Here is a 23,196-nt window from a genome sequence, read left to right as displayed (position 1 = left end):
ATAGAATGGGATAACTCCCCTCGGGAGGAATATAGCCTCAGGGCAGTGAGTGTGGATGATGGGGGTGATGGTGCACGAGCGCAGCAGGAATGACTCAGAGTCTTTGCAGTGCAGTTCAGGGTCTTTACTGATGATTATAAGGTAGACCCTCCCGGGAGTACTGGCTAGCATAAGAGGCCTGGTCAGTCTGTGAGCAAGCAGGAGTTCCCCTGGCCAGGTGGAGTTGTAGGCCTCCCCGTCTGTCTGCACTCTTCCTGGCTACCTTGCTGTAAGCGGGTAGAAGTAGCCCACGTCCCCGAGTGTACCGTGTAGTGCTCACCCGTATGGCTGGTGACTTGGGGCCTTCTGTTAGCCTCCGCTCCACGACGGAGGTGCTGGTCCCTTGCTTGTGACTGAGCCTCCGGGCTTCTATGGCCAGAGGACCTGAAATCCCCTGCCGGCTGGTTTCTGCTGCTGGATATATAAGTCCTCACAGCTTCGGACTCCTGTGTCCGGTTCCTATTGTCTTCTGCCAGGGCGAGCTCTGCTCAGCTTCCAGCCCCTGGTCTTTAGCTCCTAGCTCCTACAGAGCTCCTTGCTGTTACTTTCCCTTGCTCTCACTCTGACTCTGACTGTTCTCTGACTCACTCAACCCCGCCCCAGATCCAGTTTATAAGGGCAGAATTCTCCCCTCCCAGGATTGGGGCAGGAGGATGTTGCATGTTTAAGGGATCCTGACCAGGAAACCTCCCACTTGCTCTCCGACGTAATATCTCTATTACTGTGGTGACCAGACCCCTGGGGTGCCACACATGGCTCTTGTAAGGGGCATTGCAGTTCCTCATAATTTTTGGAAAGCCTTCCATTCACTGCTTAGGCCAACAGTGCACGGGAGACCCAGTTGCTATAAATGGAAAAAAAAGGTTTAGTTAACGCACTCTGACCTCCATGTCATTTCCAAGGGGCATTGGAGTGGCTCGAAATTTTTGGTAGGCATTGCACTCACTGTATGCCCTATAACTGTGTAGCCGAACCGCTCCTTTTGTTACAGAAACATATCCTACAAGACATATCTGGTTGACTGGCCTGATATTGATGTGAATGGTCCCTGTTCCTCCTGCTCTTTCTCCTTTGCCACTACCTCATCCATCATTTATCACCTGAAGCTTTGTTTTAACGGGAGTCATAGAACTTGGATAGTAGCAGGAAAACATCCAGCAATCCTCGGAGGAGGTAGGATATGCGCCAAAACGCTGACCACCTCAGGCCTAGTCGCTACTACATACATGCGCTTGCATTACAACAAAACAAAGCAGTTGCTAACTTCTATCATCCTCATCATGCTCCTCACCTTGGCACTCTCAACTCCCCTGATGAAGAAGCCAGGGCCCACCGGAGGAGTCTGATAGTCCGGTGGGCTCGGCCAATGCTGCCCTAAAGCAGGCCAGGCTAAGAAAAGTGTGGGAAAGGTTACCGGGACAAATAGGGGTGGCTGGGGACCGAGTATGGACACCCGGCCACCCCCTGGAGGCTGGGGAGCAAGCGGGGACACCCGGCCACCAGGCGGCTGGGGACTGAGTATGGATACCAGGCCGCCGACACAGCCATGGCGTGGTGGCCAGATTCCGCCTCCACATGCCTAAAAGGCCCAATTTAAAGTGCAAGCAAGCAAGCAGTATGGTATTGCAGCCTGGGGGTGGGTGGGTGGCAGGCTGCATACTTGCGCTTGCATTGCAAGGAATGGGAGAGGTACAATTAAACACTGCCCTGGGACAAGGACTTGAATGGGGATAGTTGCAAGTCTGCAACGACAGGTGCAAGGTGGGAGGCATCTTCGCATGTACCATGAACAGGGGTTTGGCATGCACACACTACAGCGGAATAGGCTCTCCTTCCCACTAAATGCACTGGGGAGGGCACAGGTAATGTTTTGGTATACGCGCTTAATCTTATGTATAAGGCACACCAGGACAAATATGTGCGGCTGGGGACTGAGTATGGATACCTCGCTGCCGAAGCAGCCATGAGGTAGTGGCCAGCTTCGGCCTCCTCCAAACTAAAAGGCCCCATTTCAAGTGCAAGCTAGCAGTATAGAATTGCAGTCTGGGGGTGGGTGGGTGGCAGGCTGCACACTTACACTTGCATTAAAAGAAAACATAGCAGATGCTAACTTCTGTCATCATCATCATGCTCCTCACCTTGGCACTCTCAACTCCACCGATGGAGAAGTCAGGGCTCACTGGAGGAGTCTAGTTCTCTGGTGGGCTCGTCCAATGCTGCCTAAAGCAGGCCGGGCTAAGAAAAGTGTGTGGGGGGATGTTCCAAGGAGAAATAGGGGCGGCTGGGGACCGTTTATGGACACCCGGCTGCCCCCAGGCGGCTGGGGACCGTGTGTGGACACCCGGCCACGGGGCGGCTGGGGACCGAGTATGGACACCCGGCCGCCGGGCGGCTGGGGACTGAGTATGGATTCCAGGCCGCCAACACAGCCATGATGTGGTGGCCAGATTCCGCCTCCAAATGCCTAAAAGGCCCAATTTCAAGTTCAAGCAAGCAAGCAGTATGGTATTGCAGCCTGGGGGTGGGTGGGTGGCAGGCTGCATACTTGCGCTTGTATTGCAAGGAATGGGGGAGGTACAATTGAACACTGCCCTGGGACTAGAACTTGCATGGGGATAGTTGCAAGTCTGCATCTTCTGATGCGGTAAGGATCACTTATGATGGGCACACTTTTAGACAGTGACCTGGGAGTCAGAGATGCTTCCAGGGGTCTTCCCCATGCTGTTCCCTTGTCTTTTCAGCACTTTATGTATGTGTCACACAGCACATGGCCAGATAAGGTTGTAAAATGTTAAAATGACATTTCACGGTGAATGCATTTGTCATAGTTGAAAGCAATACAAAAGTGCAAAAACGCATAAAAAATGCTACTTGTGAACATAGCCGAAGGTGTGGAGGAGTATTTTTGTTTTTGGTCATTTATTTTAACTTATACACAAGTCTTTACCCTGGAAAGGAAGTTCCTTAACATATTTCACAGGAAAAAAGTTTCACTTTCGTTTTTGAACGTTTTATTGTGAGCCTGTAAAAGTGGCTTAATACCTCTGACCACGTTGTTGACAGCAGTGACCTGGGGGTCAGAAATGCTTCCTGGGGCGATCCCCATGCTGCCCCCATGTCTTTTGAGCACTGTCACTATCGTTTTGGGCACTTTTTAAGCTTTCTACAGACTGCCGGGGGTGCCGCCGCAAAAATGCTCGGGTCTCCCATAGACTAAAATTGAGCTCGTTGCTTGGGTCGAGCACCCGAGTATCACGGCGAGCTCGGCCCGAGCTTCGAGCACCCGAGCATTTTAGTGCTCGCTCAACACTAATTATTATCTGTTTCATTCAAGGATTTTTATCCTGTGTTAAATTACATATTTAAATTAGGCCATTGGTTCATGTGCTTTTTACTGCTTTTACATAACATATTATAATATTCCACTATCATTTTTAAATGAATCGTTATATTTGATAAAGAAAAACTTCCTCAATTGTAGACATATTTTTTAATAAATATCAAGGTTGGTCGGCGACTTTGTCCAAGCTTTGAACTTTGGCCTCTGTGTATTTGAATTTGACATCTCTGGCTTTAAAGGGAACCTGTCACGTCCTATCTACTATCTACACTGCCCCCATTGCTTTGTTAGTGATACAATGTGCAATGTGCATCACTAACAAGCTTTTTTCATTAAAATCGGTGGTATTATAATAATTTTATTACATTATATACACTTTGTCCTACCTGCTCATTTTCACTCATAGGGGTGTGATCCTGCTATTCAGTCACTCCTCCCATGTATTTGAATATTGCTCCCAGCATGCGCTATTATTGTGGGGCGCATGTGACGCGCCCCTGGGCCTGTGTCGCGCTGCGGTGCGCACGCGGGAGCTTACCCGGAGCCGGATCCGTGGAGGGTTGTAATCTCGTGGCGGTGACCCGGTCCGTGCCCAGGGAGTCAAACTAGACGGCAGTCTATTAGTAGTAAATAGTTGATGACTACGCCACCCGTTGAGTGCAGCCAGGAAGCTGCTGCTGCAGGGCAGACCGCTGAGGCCGGTGGTAGGATTGTGCAGCGTGATAGTATAACCCCCAACGGGAGGGGTATGGCCTCAGGGCAGCCGACGTGGATGATGGGGGTAGCAGGAACCACTCAGAGACGGTACGGTGTAGTTCAGGGTCTTTACTGGTAACAACGACAGACCCTCCCGGAGTACTTGCTAGCAAACGGGGCCTGGTCAGTCTTTGAGCAGATGGGATCTCCCCTGGCCAGGCGTAGTTGTAGGCCTCCCAAACTGACTGTACTCTTCTGGCTACCTTGCTAGAAGCTGATGTAAGTAGCCCACGTCCCTGAGTGTACCGTGTGGTGCTCACCCGTATGGCCGGTGACTCGGGGCCTTCTAATGGCTTCCGCTCCACGATGGCGGTGCTGGTCCCACGCGTGTGACCGTGCCTTCAGGCTTCTGGGCCAGAGGACCTGAAATCCCCTGCCCGACGGATTCTGCTGCTGGGGAGGATTTAGTCCCCACAGCCTCGGACTCCGGGTCCGGTAAAGAATCTTCTTAGTCAGGGTGAGCTCTGTAGCTGCCAGCCCCTGACTCCTTGTAACTCTGCTGTTTCCTATGCTGCTTCTCTTCTCCACTCTCCTTGTCTGACTCACCCTGCCTCAGCCCCGGGTTTATACAGGGGAAGTTCTTCCCCTCCCAAGACTGGGCAGGAGGTGTGGCATGCACAGGATCCCTGACCAAAGGACCTCCCACCTGCTCTCAGACATAATATCTCTATCACTGTGGCAACCAGACCCCTGGGGTGTCACATTCCCCCCTAGTGAAATTTAGTACTCCGGGACTAAACACATTTAGAAAAACATAACAAAGTATAACAATAACAATACTATAAGAAAAACACATAAGATGGTTACGGCGTGTCCGCAACCGGATGCAGTCTTTGAAGAAAAGCAAAGGTGTCCATTTCACCAACACAGGGAGACGTAACCAGGTAGGGGTCTGTCCTACCCCGAGTCCTTAACAGTCTCTAGTCCATCCTGGGTTACGCTCCAACTATATACAAGGATTCCCGGTAAATCCACCAAGGTTTCCTAAAAATAACTAGAAACACAAAATTATACACAAGCAACAAGACACAGAAAAACATAGATAAAACAATTTATACACTTTAAATTCTCCAGCGTGCGGGTAACTGGCCTCTAGTGGCCCGAGTGGACCTACGGAGCTGACTGTCTGGCCCTGAACTACAGGGTGTAGGAGCTGTCAAGGGTAAACTGGGCAGCTGTCTACCGGCTCTTTGTCTCACTAGGGGTACGGCAGGCTCACTATAAGCAGAGGGTTGATTCTCCTGTTCTGCTTGTGTGGAGTCTTCTGCCTCCTGGACCGGCTGTTCTTCCAGCTCTACCCGTTGCTCCGTAGGTTCTTGGGATGATGGTTGGAGGAAGGTGAGTACGGGTACCACAACTGCACCATTGACTTGAGTCCAAGACTGAGGGAAGTCCCCGAGCACGGTACTAACCATATCTTCCCTTTCTTCCACGGGTCGATGGTCTTCTTGTTCCTCTTCAGGGTTCCTCAGTTGTTCGGGACACTTCTTCAGGTGGTCCCGGGATACAATGGCTGTGGTTTCCCCTCCGTCTTTACTGATGGTACAGACCTTCGGGTTCTCGTGGCTTGAGGGCAGTATGGTGTACAGGTCCTTCTCCCACTGGTCGTCCAACTTGTGGAGCCGTCTCTTCCTCTTCAAGACCTGCTCTCCGGGTACCAGGGGAACAGCGGGAGCATACTGGTTGTAAGTTTTCTCTTGTCTTTCCCTAGCCTGACAGAGACTTCGCTCCACGCTCTCCTGTACTCTCCGGTACTGCTGCTGCCTCTCTGTGTCCCAGTCTGTTTCTGGTGAAGTGTCCTCGGGGGTCAGGACTCCCATTTCCAGGTCAACAGGTAACTTACCAGGTCTTGCCCTCATTGGGTACAGTTGGTGGAACCTACCGGGATGTGGTTGTATAGGTCCACCAGATCGGGCAACTTTTCAGGCCACAGACTGCGTTCTTCCAGGGGCAACGTTTTTAGAAGATCCATTACCACCTGGTTCATTTTTTCACAAAGTCCATTAGTCTGCGGATGGTAGGGTGTCGTCCTTATCTTCCGGCAGCCATACAGATTGCAGAATTCCTGAAAGACCTCCGCTTCAAAGGCAGGTCCCTGGTCCGTCAGCACTTGGTCCGGGTACCCGTGTGGAAGGCAGAAGTGCTGCTGGAAGGCTCTAGCTGCTGTTTGAGCCGTTAAGTCCTTGACGGGGACGACAACCAAGAACCGGGAGTAATGATCCACGATGGTTAACGCGTAGACGTAGCCACTTCTGCTTGGGGTCAGTTTTACATGATCCAAGGCTACCAGTTCCAACGGTTGCCGGGTGACGATGGACTGCAGGGGAGTCTTCTGGCTGGCTCGGTCCTTCCTTCTCAGGTTGCACGGGCCACAATCTCTGCACCACTTCTCGATGGTTCCCCTCATGCCTACCCAGTGGAACCGCTCGCGCAGCAGGAACTCCAGCTTTTTCCACCCAAAGTGTCCAGCTCCGTCGTGGTATGCCTCCATCACCATGGCTGCGTCTCTTCGTGGCACCACTACTTGCCAGAGTAATTCATGCGTCCGGGAGTTAACCATTCTGCGGCACAACTTCCCTTTGTAAAGGAACAGTCGACTCTTCTCTGCCCATAGTTGTTTGGCTTCCTCCGGAGCGTCTGGTTCAAGGCGAGCCTCCGGCCGAGTCAGCATCTCCTTCACCAGTCGGACGGCAGGGTCGCTGTCTTGCGTTTCCGCCCAGTTGTAGTGGGGTAAGGGGTTCAACGTAGCAGCCTGCTTACTCCTTACCCGGTGGGAATACTGAATAGTCCCATGACGGTGGAACGCAGGGAGTTCAACTTCTTCCAGTCCCTCCGGATCTTCTCCTCCGTCCGGCAGGTTGGGCATCCTGGACAGGGCGTCCGCGTTGGTATTGGAGCGTCCTGCCCGGTATTTAATTGTGAACTCGTAGTTGGACAGACGGGCCATCCACCTCTGCTCCAGGGCACCGAGTCTTGCCGTGTCCAGGTGTGTCAGCGGGTTGTTATCCGTGTACACGGTGAACCGGGAAGAAGCGAGGTAATGCTTAAAGCGCTCAGTGATTGCCCATACTACGGCCAGGAACTCTAACTTAAATGAGCTGTAATTCTCGGGGTTCCTTTCGGTGGGTCGCAGTTTTCGGCTGGCGTAGGCGATTACTCGTTCCTTCCCCTGCTGGATCTGGGACAGTACGGCTCCTAGCCCGATGTTACTGGCGTCGGTGTAGAGGATAAAGGGCTGGCTATAATCCGGGTACGCCAGGATTTCGTCCCCCGTGAGGGCCATCTTCAGCTGGCGGAAGGACTCTTCTTCCAGCTCTTCCCATTTGAAGGGCGGCTTCTGGTTCTTGGCCTTCCGGGACTGGCCTATCAGGAGGTCCTGCATAGGTGCTGCCTTTTTGGTGAAACCGGGAATAAACCTTCGGTAGTAGCCTACCAACCCGAGGAACTGCCGCACTTCTTTTACGCTGGAGGGGCTTGGCCATCCCTTAATTGCGGTGATCTTATCGGGGTCGGGAGCCACTCCGTCAGCGCTCACCACGTGTCCCAGGTACTGCACCTTTGGTTTCAGGAGGTGACACTTGGAGGGTTTCACCTTTAGGCCGTAACTCGCCAGAGCCTCGAACACTTCCGCCAGGTGTTTCAGGTGGTCCTCATACGTCTTGGAATATACGATGACATCGTCCAGGTACAACAGGACCGTCTCGAAGTTTCTGTGGCCCAGACAACACTCCATTAGGCGTTGGAAGGTTCCTGGTGCGTTGCAGAGTCCGAACGGCATGCAGGTGAACTCGCTAAGTCCCATCGGGGTGGTGAATGCGGTCTTCTCCCGGTCCGCCTCTGCTACAGGAACCTGCCAGTACCCGCTAGTGAGATCCAAGGTAGAGAAGAAGTTAGCAGATCTTAAAGCAGCCAATGACTCCTCTATCCTTGGTAAGGGGTACGCATCCTTGTGTGTGATACGGTTGATTTTCCGGTAATCTACACACATCCTCATGGTGTTGTCTTTCTTTTTGACTAAAACTAATGGGGCTGCCCAGGGGCTACAACTATCCCGGATTACCCCAGCCTCCTTCATATCTCTAAGCATCCCCTTGGCGTGTTGGTAATGTGCAGGGGGTACGGGTCGATACCTCTCTTTTATGGGAGGATGATCTCCCGTGGGGATGCGATGTTCTACCCCCTTGACTCACCCGAAGTCTAACGGGTGTTTACTAAACACTCTCTCATACTCTTGAACCACCCGATAGACTCCTTGTTTCTGATGTGAGGGAGTGGAGTCAGTACCCAAATGTAGTTGCTGACACCAGTCCTCCATGTCTTTCTTAGAGCTGTTACCTTCCTCCGGGTGAGATGGAGGCAAGGGTTCCACAGATTGTATAGAACTTTGATTAGTGGTATATAATTTGGCTAGCGTGGCATACCGGGGCAGGTACACTTCCCTCTCCCCGATATTTATTATGCGAATGGGCACCCTCCCATGGCGTACATTGACCACCCCCCGTGCTGTCAAAATGGTGGGCCTACTGTCTGAGTAAACTGGTTCTACCATTGCCTGGTAATCTCTACCTCTCAGACCAATAGCTGCCCGGCACCAAATCATCATTTCACTTTTTGGGGGCATGGCAATAGGAAAAGGGTCACACATTCTTACGCTACCAATCTCACCGCCGGAGAGTTCCACTTGTTGCCGTTGCATCAGTGCCCGGATCTCTTTCTGGAGCACCCGCTGCTCGCCGGAGCTGGCATTCTTGGCAACCTGCTGTAAAAGGAAAATCACCTCTGCAAGACAATTTTCAATTACATTAGTTCCTAGAGTTATTTTTGGGTGACTCTCATGTTTATCGATATCTACAATGATCAGTCCCTGTGCGGCCAGTTCGACTCTACCAATTTTGATGGTCACCTCTTTAAATCCGATCTGTGGCACGGGCTGACCATTGCTGGCGATGATACTCAAGTCGTCGTCGGGGTAGCGGGTAATATCCGAGTCATTCCAGTACTGCTTGAAGAGCACGTACGGGATGGTGGTGACCTGTGACCCGGTGTCCAGTAGGGCACTCATGGGAATGCCATCCAGTACCACAGGCAAGACTGGACGTCCTCCCACATATCTGTCGCGCCAGTTCGATGGGCCTGGTGATCTTTTTCCTGGGGGTTGGCCCTCTACCTCAGGTTGTGCCCGTTTAAAGAACAGTACCTTGCCATATGTCCGGGTTGATTGCAGCGGCGGCAGATGGGTCGTCCGTCCTCACTGTATCGGTCACTGGGTCTTCCTCTGGCCGGTGGGGTCCTCCTTGGTCGACGCCACGGGATGTCCTCCGGTCCGGATGCCAGCTGGATCTTCCCTGGGGTGGAAACCTGTAAAGACTGCACAGTTCGGGTTAGCGCAGCAACGCTCTTAGCTAGCTCTTGGACCTGATGGTGTAGGTCTGGAGCCGGGTCATTGTCCAAAGCCTGCGCATCAGCTCCCACAGGCCCTGCTGACAAGGGCGCCGCCTCCTGGTAGTAAGTGGTAGTGGGGCGTCTGTGGGTCACAACGCCACCTGGTGCCGGTTCTCGGAGCACCCGGATGGCTCTGTCCTTGAACTGTGCAAAGTCCAGATGGGGATCCTGTAAGGCCATTGCCCGCAACTGGGTTCGGTGGGCATTGCAATATAAACCCTCTATAAATTGTTCAGTCAACAGCCTGTCCTCGTTTCCCACCCCATCAGGGTCGGTCTGCTTTATGGCCCTCAGGGCCTCTTGTAGGTTTAGTGCATAGTCCCTTATACTCTCATGCGCTCGCTGCTTGCACCCGTAGAATCTAAGCTTAATCTCGGCTGAGGTGCGGGTATCAAAGGTGTCCTTCAGCCGGGTTAGTATCCCTGCGACAGTCTTCCTCCCAGGTGGCCAGGATTTTACTTCCCTTTTGGCTGCCCCGGTTAGTTGGGCCACCAGGATGCTCACTTTTTGCTCTTCTGTGAGGGGGTACACCTGGAAGAGGCTATCCAGCTTTTCTCTAAAGTCATGCAGGGTATGTGACTCCCCTGAGTACTGGGGTAGCCAAGCTGCTCCCGGGATATAGGGCATGGTGAAGGGCATAACTGCAGCAGCGGTAGCGCTGGCGGGGGTTGAGGCAGTGAAGCTCTCCTCCGTATCCGACATCTTCCTCCCCCCTAGTGGACCGTGGCCTACCTTGCGATGATCCTCTTCCGTAGGCCGCGGCTCCGCAGTGGATCGTCAGGGTTGAGGACCTTCCGTCGCGCTCCTGTGACGTCGGCGTCTGCTGGGCTCCTTCCAGGACCTTACGCAACGTCCGGACGTGAGGCGGGGCTTCAGTTCTCGCGCGCTTTCGGAGTCCACGCCCCTCTTCTTCCCGCGCGGCGTCCTCAAGATGGCGTCCAATGGCGGGAAAACTCCACGGATGGCGGGAAGAAGGTCGAAGATGGCGCCGGATGGCGGGAAAACTTCGCGGATGGCGGGAAGAAGGTAGAAGATGGCGCCAGATGGCGGGAAACCTTCACCACTGGTAAGTTTGAACAGTCTTTGCTTTTCAGGCACGCAGTACCCGGTGGTTGCGGGCACGAAATCCTGCCGACTACGCCAAAGTTGACGCGCCCCTGGGCCTGTGTCGCGCTGCGGTGCGCACGCGGGAGCTTACCCGGAGCCGGATCCGTGGAGGGTTGTAATCTCGTGGCGGTGACCCGGTCCGTGCCCAGGGAGTCAAACTAGACGGCAGTCTATTAGTAGTAAATAGTTGATGACTACGCCACCCGTTGAGTGCAGCCAGGAAGCTGCTGCTGCAGGGCAGACCGCTGAGGCCGGTGGTAGGATTGTGCAGCGTGATAGTATAACCCCCAACGGGAGGGGTATGGCCTCAGGGCAGCCGACGTGGATGATGGGGGTAGCAGGAACCACTCAGAGACGGTACGGTGTAGTTCAGGGTCTTTACTGGTAACAACGACAGACCCTCCCGGAGTACTTGCTAGCAAACGGGGCCTGGTCAGTCTTTGAGCAGATGGGATCTCCCCTGGCCAGGCGTAGTTGTAGGCCTCCCAAACTGACTGTACTCTTCTGGCTACCTTGCTAGAAGCTGATGTAAGTAGCCCACGTCCCTGAGTGTACCGTGTGGTGCTCACCCGTATGGCCGGTGACTCGGGGCCTTCTAATGGCTTCCGCTCCACGATGGCGGTGCTGGTCCCACGCGTGTGACCGTGCCTTCAGGCTTCTGGGCCAGAGGACCTGAAATCCCCTGCCCGACGGATTCTGCTGCTGGGGAGGATTTAGTCCCCACAGCCTCGGACTCCGGGTCCGGTAAAGAATCTTCTTAGTCAGGGCGAGCTCTGCAGCTGCCAGCCCCTGACTCCTTGTAACTCTGCTGTTTCCTATGCTGCTTCTCTTCTCCACTCTCCTTGTCTGACTCACCCTGCCTCAGCCCCGGGTTTATACAGGGGAAGTTCTTCCCCTCCCAAGACTGGGCAGGAGGTGTGGCATGCACAGGATCCCTGACCAAAGGACCTCCCACCTGCTCTCAGACATAATATCTCTATCACTGTGGCAACCAGACCCCTGGGGTGTCACACATGCGCATTTCTACATGTCCGGCCGCTGGTCCCACGCCTGCGCAGTGATGCTGTGCCGCTGCTCATGACCCAATCATGAAGCCTTTGAAAAAGGCGGAGAAGAGCAGATAGAGTGGAACTTTGATCACTAGTACGGTGTCATCAACATGCCACCGATGCTTGTCCTGAAACAACCCCTTTAAGAGGTTCTCTAATACCAAACCACTGGTCCACGTCTTTCACTAAATGGGAATTTTTCATACATACATATGTGGCACGTCCCGTTTTCTCCTAGACTGTGACTTGGCCATTGGGCACTTTGGTTTGAAGACTTGATGGGCTCTCTCCACTCACCCGCTACTGCGCAAGTTGACAATATTGCTGGTCTCTTGTTTTTGCCACTCAACCAGACATTTTTTAAACTGTTCTACAAATGCTGATCTGGGGGTGTTGGCAGGGAATGCTCTCTGTGTCACTGACATCAAAATATACAATAAAATAGAGCCAGAGGCATCCTGACCATGTCATGTCATCTGGTCATTTAAACCTGTATCAGGTGTTGGGATGATGCATGAGTATTTAAGTAGATGGCATCCCTGCTGGATCTCCACTACTACAGTACTCCGCTTATCAGCTTTGCTACATGTGTCAATACTCCTAGTCTGCTGCTCAGCTCTGCTACATCCATGCATCACTACTCCTAGTCTGCTGCTCAGCTCTGCTACATCCATGCATCACTAATCCTAGTCTGCTGCTCAGCTCTGCTATATTCAAGTCTCACTACTCCTAGTCTGCTGCTCAGCTCTGCTACATCCATGCATCACTACTCCTAGTCTGCTGCTCAGCTCTGCTATATTCAAGTCTCACTACTCCTAGTCTGCTGCTCAGCTCTGCTACATCCATGCATCACTACTCCTAGTCTGTTGCTCAGCTCTGCTATATTCAAGTCTCACTACTCCTAGTCTGCTGCTCAGCTCTGCTACATCCATGCATCACTACTCCTAGTCTGCTGCTCAGCTCTGTTATATTTAAGTCTCACTACTCCTAGTCTGCTGCTCAGCTCTGCTACATCCATGCATCACTACTCCTAGTCTGTTGCTCAGCTCTGCTATATTCAAGTCTCACTACTCCTAGTCTGCTGCTCAGCTCTGCTACATCCATGCATCACTACTCCTAGTCTGCTGCTCAGCTCTGCTATATTCAAGTCTCACTACTCCTAGTCTGCTGCTCAGCTCTGCTATATTCAAGTCTCACTACTCCTAGTCTGCTGCTCAGCTCTGCTACATCCATGCATCACTACTCCTAGTCTGCTGCTCAGCTCTGCTATATTCAAGTCTCACTACTCCTAGTCTGCTGCTCAGCTCTGCTACATTCAAGTCTCACTACTCCTAGTCTGCTGCTCAGCTCAGCTACATTCAAGTCTCACTACTCCTAGTCTGCTGCTCAGCTTTGCTACATCCATGTATCACTACTCCTAGTCTGCTGCTCAGCTCTGCTACATCCATGTGTCACTAGTTTTAGTCTACAGCTCAGCTCTGCTACATCCATGTGTCACTACTCCTAATTCACTCCTCAGCTCTCATACATCCCTGTGTCTCTACTTCTAGTACACTTCTCAGCTCTCATACATCCAAGTGTCACTACTCATAGTATGTTGCTCAGCTCTGATACATCCATGTGTCACTACTCCTAGTCCCCTTCTCAGCTCTACTACATCCATGTGTCACTACATCAGTATCACTTCTCAGCTCTGCTATACCCAAGTTTCCACTACTCTAGCACTGATGCTCAGCTTTGCTACATCCAAGTCTCCATTGTGCTGCTCAGCTTTGCTATAGCCAAACTTCCACTACTCCGGTACCATTGCTCAGATCTGCTGTATCCAAGTCTCCACTACTTCAGTTTCACGTCTCAGTTCTAGCACCTCACTCCAGCTTCACTACACCAGCTCAGCTACACCTTCAGTAACAGTAACACTGCAATACCGACTCATCCGTGCTACTGTACCAGCACCACCTTTCCGTGCTGCTTAAGACCTTCTCATCGGAACCAGAGGTTTCATGGATCCAGGTCACCAGGTGAGACTTAACTTCCTGATGGAACTCCAATGGAGGTCATTACAAGTCGGACACTATTGAGATTGGTTGGATTGGTTGTTTGATGGAACAAACATGGTATTGTAAATGCGTTCAGATGGAAACAAAGCCTAATAATGTGGTTGGTCTGGAAGAAATACTGGATCCATTGCCATTTTATTTCTGCCCAGTTATACTGAGCCTCTAGAAAGGGAGACATTCCTGGATAATTTATTCATCTCGGACCTACTGAGACTTGTGGAGTAGCATAATGCGAGAGGGAATGTTCAGAGAAGAGCGTCACAGCAATATTATAATTTACGGTGGTGGGGTAGACCATGAATCCTGTGAATATATCGGCCTAGATTTGCAGAAGTGTTAACTTCACTGTGAAATAAAAATGAAGAAGTGTGAGGAAGGGCGCAGAGATTCACCGGAGAGACCCTATCCTTTGTGTAAAATCTGGGACATTGTGTTATTAATGCTGAAACCAACTGTGCGGAGGCCTATTAACACCAGAAAGTCAATGTGTGCAGCAAGGGTGTCAGATATGGGGAGACTGGGAAGATAATTACTAGATATCTGCTTTCTCTATACATATTTGTCTTAAAGGGGCTGTAAAGACGTTTTCCGATTTGTAGAGAAACAGAACTTGTTGAAGTGACCAAGCAACACCCAAAAATGATAGTGCACCATACAGACTAATATAGTAAACCCCGTCCCAGGTAAAGTGCCACAGACATCTGGGTATCTCACAAAATGCCCCAATTGTTTGCATAAACTCATAATTGCCAACGCATTTTGGGTCCAGATTCCAAGAATCTGCCACCAAATCGGGACTGTTGTCAAGTTTGTAATGGGTCGTATTAACTGGAATAGTGACCGTGCATGAACAATGGACAATTACCTCTGTAACTGTCCCCCCGATGTACACTAGGGTTTATCTACGCCAAGCAGTAGAGCACCTACACAACTCCTTTAAGAGTGTGTTTCCAACCAATGCAGCTGCTTCAATGTATCTAAAATATCAGGTGAAGCAACTTTGAAAACAATCAATATGTCTCCATGGTAACAGACTACAAAACAAACATTCTGTAGTCTGATCCTGGAGTGGTGTTCTCTTCTATGTCCTTCACCTTTTGTCTTAGGTTACTAGCAAAAAAGAGGGAGACAAGGAGTAAAAAATGGCTGAATTAAACTAAAAAATGATTTTTTTGCCACCTGCTACCATGGAGACACATAAGTCAGCATAGGAGCTGTAAACAGAAAACGGTAGATTCTTAGTTAAGACTTTTTGTAGATGTATTTGGAGCAGTACAAGAAATACTTTGCAAAAGTTTACATACCTTTAAAGGGAATCTGTCAGTAGGATCAACCCTCCTAAGTCGTCTATATGAGCATGTAAATCAGGGGAGCAGACGGTCAGTCATTACATGTCTCACACTGGTAACGCCCACTTTCATTTAAAATCAGCTCTGGAGGCAGATTCTCGGGGAGATCTATGTCCCACCCATAGATCTTAACAGCTCATTTACATATTAAGAAAAACGTGGATTTCTCTGGAATAAGACATCGGATCGCAGATATCAAGGTATCATTTTATTCAGCTTCCTATGACCTACATGACAATATAGACGGCTCTTTAGGGTTGATCCTATCGACAGATTCCCTTTAATATCATCCCATTAAAGTCAATGGCCAACCACGTGGCTTCCAGTGAAAAGTCGAGCGGAACCAACAGCAGGTGACATGTCATGTCGTTTCCCTAGAGACACTATCCAATCCTATAGATTAGCAGGGATCACATCAGTCAGATCCCACTGATCAGATGATCAGATCACTGATAAGTCATCATTGTATTAATAACGTCTAGGGTAAGGGATCGTATGAGGATGATCCTTCACATTCACGAATATCGTGCACCTGTTCAAATGTAATTTCCTGAGTTTACTGCCTCTTTTTGCGAAAGTAGATTAGTATTTAGGACGACATCAAGTTATAAGAAATCCCATTATTGTTTTTATCTCTTTAAATAAAACTCTATACGGTGAGCTATATTAGGCTTTGTGATGAACACTTTATATTTGGATTATGAGTTTTCCTAATACTTTGCTGGGTTTTGTAGATCTTTATGGTTTGTTTTAATTCTATGCTTAGGCTGAGGGTTCTCGTTCATTATGATGGGAAAAATGATAATCGATTAATAGGGTCATTACAGAATAGGGAATATTTGTCTTATATTCTAAACACTATAAGCAAATTGCAAATAGTCAACATGTCATAATAATTAGAAACGAGGATATACTTCTGTTTAGGACCAAAATCTCAGAGGTAAAATCCACCATTGGGCTACATCGACCATCCAGAAGCATCTGTGTAACTTTCTCTTACCAAACAAATTACCATTCACAATATGTGATGTCACAGCTCACCTCCTCCTCCTGTGCAATGACTGATGACATCTATATACAGTAAATAACACAGGATCCACCATTCACAATAGGTAATGTCACAGCTCACCTCCTCCTCCTATACAGTGACTGATAGCACCTCTATATACAGTAGGTAACACAGGATCCACCATTCACAATAGGTGATGTCACAGCTCACCTCCTCCTGTACAATGACGGATAACACCTCTATATACAGTAGGTAACACAGGATCCACCATTCACAATAGGTGATGTCACAGCTCACCTCCTCCTCCTGTACAATGACTGATAACTCCTCTATATACAGTAGATAACACAGGATCCACCATTCACAATAGGTGATGTCACAGCTCACCTCCTCCTCCTGTACAATGACTGATAACACCACTATATACAGTAGATAACACAGGATCCACCATTCACAATAGGTGATGTCACAGCTCACCTCCTCCTCCTGTACAATGACTGATAACTCCTCTATATACAGTAGATAACACAGGATCCACCATTCACAATAGGTGATGTCACAGCTCACCTCCTCCTCCTGTACAATGACTGATAACACCTCTATATACAGTAGATAACACAGGATCCACCATTCACAAAAGGTGATGTCACAGCTCACCTCCTGCCCATTCCTTCACTATGACCATTGCACAGATTATAGAATTCCCAGTTTATACTTCTGTACAAACAGTGCATGTAGGATTGTAGTCATAATGATGACTCATGCAGGGAAAAGAGACCACCTGTTTCTACTCTAAGCTTAAAAGGATTCAGCTCGTCAGTTTTTAATCACGTTGATATCACAGACCTAATGGAAAAGAGAAGAATTAACTGGGTAGAAAGACAAAATGAGCAATTGTAAGAACACAGTGCTATACAATATTATGACTGCAATATGTTAAAAGAATACAAACATTGATAGGAGTGCTTCTTCTGATGAGACAGTGTAACAGTTGCCTCCAGCCCCTCATATCGGCCCTGCAGGGTAGATTCTGATTCTTGTCTCATTTCTCCATGACCATTTTGAGCAATGATTATTTGCTATGAAGATTTCCTCTCATTTCCCCCTTTGCACCAGTTTTGTTGAATCTCCCATGAAGCGCATTATCTGGATATGACAGCATATACAGTACGGGGTTGTCACTTACTTGTTCTGGTGCCGCGCTCCCTTCAGGTGTGCATGATACTGTTCCACAGAGTTTAGCACCATGTTGCAGGTGTTACAGGAGTAGCTGCTCCGCAATGCTGGGAAGACACAAGAAAATGGAAAGACTGAGAACAGAGACCCTGAGCCAGGAAGGTGTAAAACTGACGTAAAACTCAACCTAGGAGATGGATTGTCTACTGTCATATCATTTTGCATGGTTTCTAACATGCCGCAATTATTAGAAACAATCCCAAGTCTGAAAAGGGACTGGCCAAAACTCGGGCCGTCCCAAATATCCCTATTTCATAACCAAGATATTGATAAGAATTAATTTTGTAATATTACTAATAGTGATAAGTTGTATATTATGCAATAAAAAATAATAAAATTGCCTATTTACATTTTATTCTATATTTTTTCCCCCATGAGATCAATACTTAAAGGAAACCTGTGACAAACACACAGCCCTTTCCGAAGGTGATATGTTATAGCGCAGGAGGAGCTGAGCAGATTGATATATTGGTTTGTGGGGAAAGAGTCACTGTAATAATTCATGTTCATTTCAGCACTTTCTGGCCTTTGGAGTCCAGTGGGCGGTCCTAATCAGTGTCAATCATTGAATAGTACCGCCCACAGGACTCCTGAGCATAAAATGAATAAACCAATAAATTACCAATTAAACTAATTCCTTTCCCACAAACTTATATATCAATTTGCTCAGCTCTTCCTCCTCTATATCCCTCTGTTTGCAGATCAGACATCAAACATTTTTAATAAGGAAACTTAGTAAAAGGAATAGTAAATTTCTGATTTTTCTTAAGATTCCAAAATGGGTTTTCCATTGGATAGATCGCCAGTGTTTGATCTTTAGGCAACGACTCTGAAGACCCCTGCGGATCATCATTGATGGTTAAGGACCCGCAGGACATCAGTATTTACTTTAAGAGCAATTTTACAATAGAATTATACATAAGATGTACATTTTTAAAAGGTTGAAAACTTATCAAAATTTATGCTGTTTTTTTTTTTTTGCCTCCAGTTTTTGAGATTTGTTCCCTGTTTAACAGGAATTTGCTCTTAACATTATCATTTATATTGCATTTGCTCGTTTTTTGCAGGTTATAAATATTTAAATTACAAATCCCAGTGTAGACGCGGTCCGAGCATTAAATGTGCAGATAATTGTAGAACATGCCTGGGCACCTTAATCCACAATTCTCTGGATAGTTAATATTGGACTTGTATTTGAAGCCCTAATGTAACGTGTGCAAATATAACAAATATAGTCAGTAAAAAAGATCGACTTAAAGAGGCTGTCATCTCTGCTGACTTCCCTGTTTTAGTAAATACTTTGTTAATTCCCCATGAAATAACCCTGGAGCATCTTATCTTAGAACCTCGTGCTATGCTACACCTCTGTTATTCCTCCTGGGAATATATGACAATATATGGACAACTGGGTGTTACTCTTCTGACATGTCAAAGAGGCGTGTCCCTAAGCAGTCACCTCTGATTGGACAATATCAGACAGTGTAGACACACCCCCAGCTTATAACACCCAGTTATCGTTTTATTTATACATTTCTATTAAGAATAACCGAGGAGCCGCACGGAGCCGAGATAAGAAAAGATGCTCCAGAATTTTTATGTTATGGGGAATTATTAAAATTGACATGTCAGTGGAGCTGGAATGCTTTTTAATTAACATATTTGTTATAAATGTATTTGTTTTTTTTGGGCTAAGTTTTCTCTTTTACTATACAGGTTTAGCAGAGCTGCACTTGACAACTCAAGGACTAGCTGCCGCTGAACGTACCTATTTTAATTTTTGCACCCAGTCCTATGGAAAAAAAAGAAACACGGATAAACTGATGAGCTATGGCAAACACAGCTCTGCTACATCGACAAACACAGCTCTGCTACATCGACAAACACAGCTCTGCTGCATCGACAAACAACATCTCTTCTGCACTGACAAAGACAGCTCTTCTGCATTGACAAACACAGCTCTGCTGCAATGACAAACACAGCTCTGCTGCAATGACAAACACAGCTCTGCTGCAATGACAAACACAGCTCTGCTGCACTGACAAACAGCTCTACTGCATTGATAAACACAGCTCAGCTACATTGACAAAAACAGTTCTGCTGCATTGACAAACACAGTTCTGCTTCCCTGATAAACACAGCCTGCCACACTGACAAACACAGCTCTGTTGCAATTACAAACACAGCCTGTCACACTGACAAACACAGCTCTGTTGCATTGACAAACACAGCCTGCCACACTGACAAACACAGCTCTGTTGCATTGACAAACACAGCCTGCCACAATGAGATTCACAGCTCTGCTTCACTGACAAACACAGCCTACCGCAATGAGAATCACAGCTCTGCTGCACTGGCAAACACAGCCTGCCACAATGAGATTCACAGCTCTGCTTCACTGACAAACACAGCCTACCGCAATGAGAATCACAGCTCTGCTGCATTGACAAACACAGCCTGCCACAATGAGATTCACAGCTCTGCTTCACTGACAAACACAGCCTACCGCAATGAGAATCACAGCTCTGCTGCACTGGCAAACACAGCCTGCCACAATGAGATTCACAGCTCTGCTTCACTGACAAACACAGTCTGCCACAATGAGAATCACAGCTCTGCTTCACTGACAAACACAGCCTGCCACAATGAGAATCACAGCTCTGCTGCACTGACAAACACAGCCTACCGCAATGAGAATCACAGCTCTGCTTCACTGACAAACACAGCCTACCGCAATGAGAATCACAGCTCTGCTTCACTGACAAACACAGCCTACCGCAATGAGAATCACAGCTCTGCTGCACTGGCAAACACAGCCTGCCGCAATGAGAATCACAGTTCTGCTTCACTGACAAACACAGCCTGCCACAATGAGAATCACAGCTCTGCTTCACTGACAAACACAGCCTGCCACAATGAGAATCACAGCTCTGCTGCACTGACAAACACAGCCTACCGCAATGAGAATCACAGCTCTGCTTCACTGACAAACACAGCCTGCCACAATGAGAATCACAGCTCTGCTTCACTGACAAACACAGCCTGCCACAATGAGAATCACAGCTCTGCTGCACTGACAAACACAGCCTCCCACAATGAGAATCACAGCTCTGCTGCACTGACAAACACAGCCTGCCACAATGAGAATCACAGCTCTGCTGCACTGACAAACACAGCCTGCCACAATGAGAATCATAGCTCTGCTTCACTGACAAACACAGCCTACCGCAATGAGAATCACAGCTCTGCTTCACTGACAAACACAGCCTACCGCAATGAGAATCACAGCTCTGCTTCACTGACAAACACAGCCTACCGCATTGAGAATCACAGCTCTGCTGCACTGACAAACACAGCCTGCCACAATGAGAATCACAGCTCTGCTTCACTGACAAACACAGCCTACCGCAATGAGAATCACAGCTCTGCTTCACTGACAAACACAGCCTGCCACAATGAGAATCACAGCTCTGCTTCACTGACAAACACAGCCTGCCACAATGAGAATCACAGCTCTGCTTCACTGACAAACACAGCCTACCGCAATGAGAATCACAGCTCTACTTAACTGACAAACACAGCTCTGCTGCACTGACAAACACAGCTCTGTTGCATTTACAAACACAGCCTGCCACAATGAGAATCACATCTCTACTTCACTGACAAACACAGCTCTGCTGCACTGACAAACACAGCTCTACTGCATTTACAAACATAGCTCTGCTGCACTGATGAACACAGCTCTGCTGCATTGACAAACACAGCTCTATCACATTACTTTTCTATTTTAATCTGTTTGGCTTTGATACATTAAATTGTATTTTCTTTATCATACTGAATAATGCTGCTGCTGATGATGGTTGGTGCTATAGGTCTGGGATCAATTATGGAAATATAATTACAATTTTAACAGTAGCGACATAGAAATTGTATAAATGAATGGAGTTGTCCATGATTAGAAAAAAAGGATCTGCTTATATTCCAGGAACAGCGCCCCCATTAATCCACAGGATGTGGTTGTATTTGCAGCTTTCAAGTCAATGGAACTGAGATGCAATACCAGTCACAACCCATATGCAAAAGTGGTGCTGTTTTATGGCATATAAAATGACTTTAAATTACTTATCATACAAGTAATTAATAGTAAAAGATATAACTAAATCCCCAGTAATTAAATGTTCTGAAGCATCCCCTGCTATTTTGATGAACTAGCAGATTTTCCATTCTGGACTCTTGGAAAGCTTAGGCTCACCCATGCAGAAGGTTTAACAACAGCTGGGCTCACACAGGGTGAGGAACGGTTGTATTCGCCACAGCGAGCCCTCAGTATAGCCCATCCTTGGCTTAAAGGGAACCCGTCATGACAATTTTATTGCTGAAATTAATAGTATGACTGTATAGGTCATAGAACAACAATAAAAATGATACCAGTCTCGTAGTAATCGGATGTGCCAGCGCTGAGAAATCAAGCTGTGAAGTGACACACAAAATAGCCTGGAAGTGCATTGTGGGCTGTGTTAGCGCACTCACTTGACACACCCTCTATGCACTTCCATGTTAATTTGCATGTGTCTTCAAAGCTTGATTTCTCAGCGCTGGCACATCGGATTACTACAAGACAGGTATCATTTTTATTGTTGCACTACGATCTACTCACCCATGCCACTAGTTTCAGCAATTTAATCGACCTGACGGATTCCTTTAAATGAGCCTGGAACTAATAATTTAATGAGGCTTTGAAGGTGCCAACACTTTGCCATATCAAGCCTGAGGAAGAGACTTAAGTTGTCTTGAAAACTTGCCTTGTAACATCATTTATCTTATTTTTGTTAGTCATTAAAAGGTATCATACAAGATTATCTTGTTTTTCCCACTGAGAACAATCTTTTTTTCAACTGGCTAACACGGTACCAAACCCCTTTTCTTTCTTTCAACACCTTTTTATTATTTTTTTTCCCAAAAAAGATTATAAATCCCTTAATCGGTGAGAGATAAATTAAATATGGGAGTCAAAATAGACCTGTGTGAGCGACCCCTTGTGGTGGTGACGGTAAGTACACGCAGAACGGACTGACAGGAGGCAATTATTCCAACATCCATGACATGGCCGGCGGTGGGAGAATATAATCCTATCTCCTCTGGATATAATAAAGGAGCACCTAATGAACATGGCAGTGTCATCTACACTATAGGCAGAGACAGAAGAATAAATAAATGCCAGCCATCAACTATGGTCCAAGATTGATTGCATTCTGCGGGTCTCCTCCCTCCATTTCTCAGAGCTGTCATCTTGTCTTCCAATAATAAGTGACGTGCAGCCATCGCTGGCATCGCGCCGCCGTATAACTCACAGAACATGTCAAGGACATTACTTTTCTTGTCACTCTCCGGCTGCCTACTGCACGGAAAGAGATGTTGAAGGGTCCGAGCGGCTGCCGATACTGAACACTAAGCAAGTCTATTGTGGGTGACAGCGAGATACAGGATCCATATTTTTTGGCAACCCAATAGATAAGTAGTATAGTTTTGGGTCAAACAACAGAACATTTTTTAAAAAAATTGACATACAGAAATTTGTGGTCTCATTTATATAGGGCAGCCCCCAACTTACAAAAAAATAAAGCTCTGGGTTGATATAAAACAATTACTAGAAAGTAGCAGCATGGAGGACATTAAAGTGTAATACTGATACTACTGAACAGTGCAGCTGTGAATCCAGCTCTGGGTTTTTCAGGGTGGATTATGCGTTTGAGAGGCAGAAGTGAGGAAAAGAATAAAGCAGATGTCTCTGACAAGATTTATCATAAAGTTT

The 23,196-nt window shown here is 47.9% G+C and overlaps 1 protein-coding gene across 4 annotated transcripts in view; it reads right to left on the bottom strand.

Annotated features, from left to right (window-relative positions):
- The window catches only part of ZMAT4 (zinc finger matrin-type 4), a 575,021-nt gene that overhangs the window by 113,070 nt on the left and 438,755 nt on the right, over positions 1–23,196 (bottom strand). For all 4 annotated transcript variants that reach the window (XM_073684978.1, XM_073684979.1, XM_073684980.1 and 1 more), the window contains one exon: positions 17,338–17,434. In XM_073684978.1, coding sequence (XP_073541079.1) covers positions 17,338–17,434 — 97 coding nt within the window. The remainder of the gene's footprint in view (positions 1–17,337; positions 17,435–23,196) is intronic.

The sequence above is a fragment of the Phyllobates terribilis genome, unplaced genomic scaffold (assembly GCF_046119375.1).
Source record: "Phyllobates terribilis strain yellow unplaced genomic scaffold, ASM4611937v1 Scaffold_5__5_contigs__length_657084704, whole genome shotgun sequence".
NCBI lineage: Eukaryota > Metazoa > Chordata > Amphibia > Anura > Dendrobatidae > Phyllobates > Phyllobates terribilis.
This window is presented reverse-complemented; position numbering and strand designations above follow the sequence as displayed.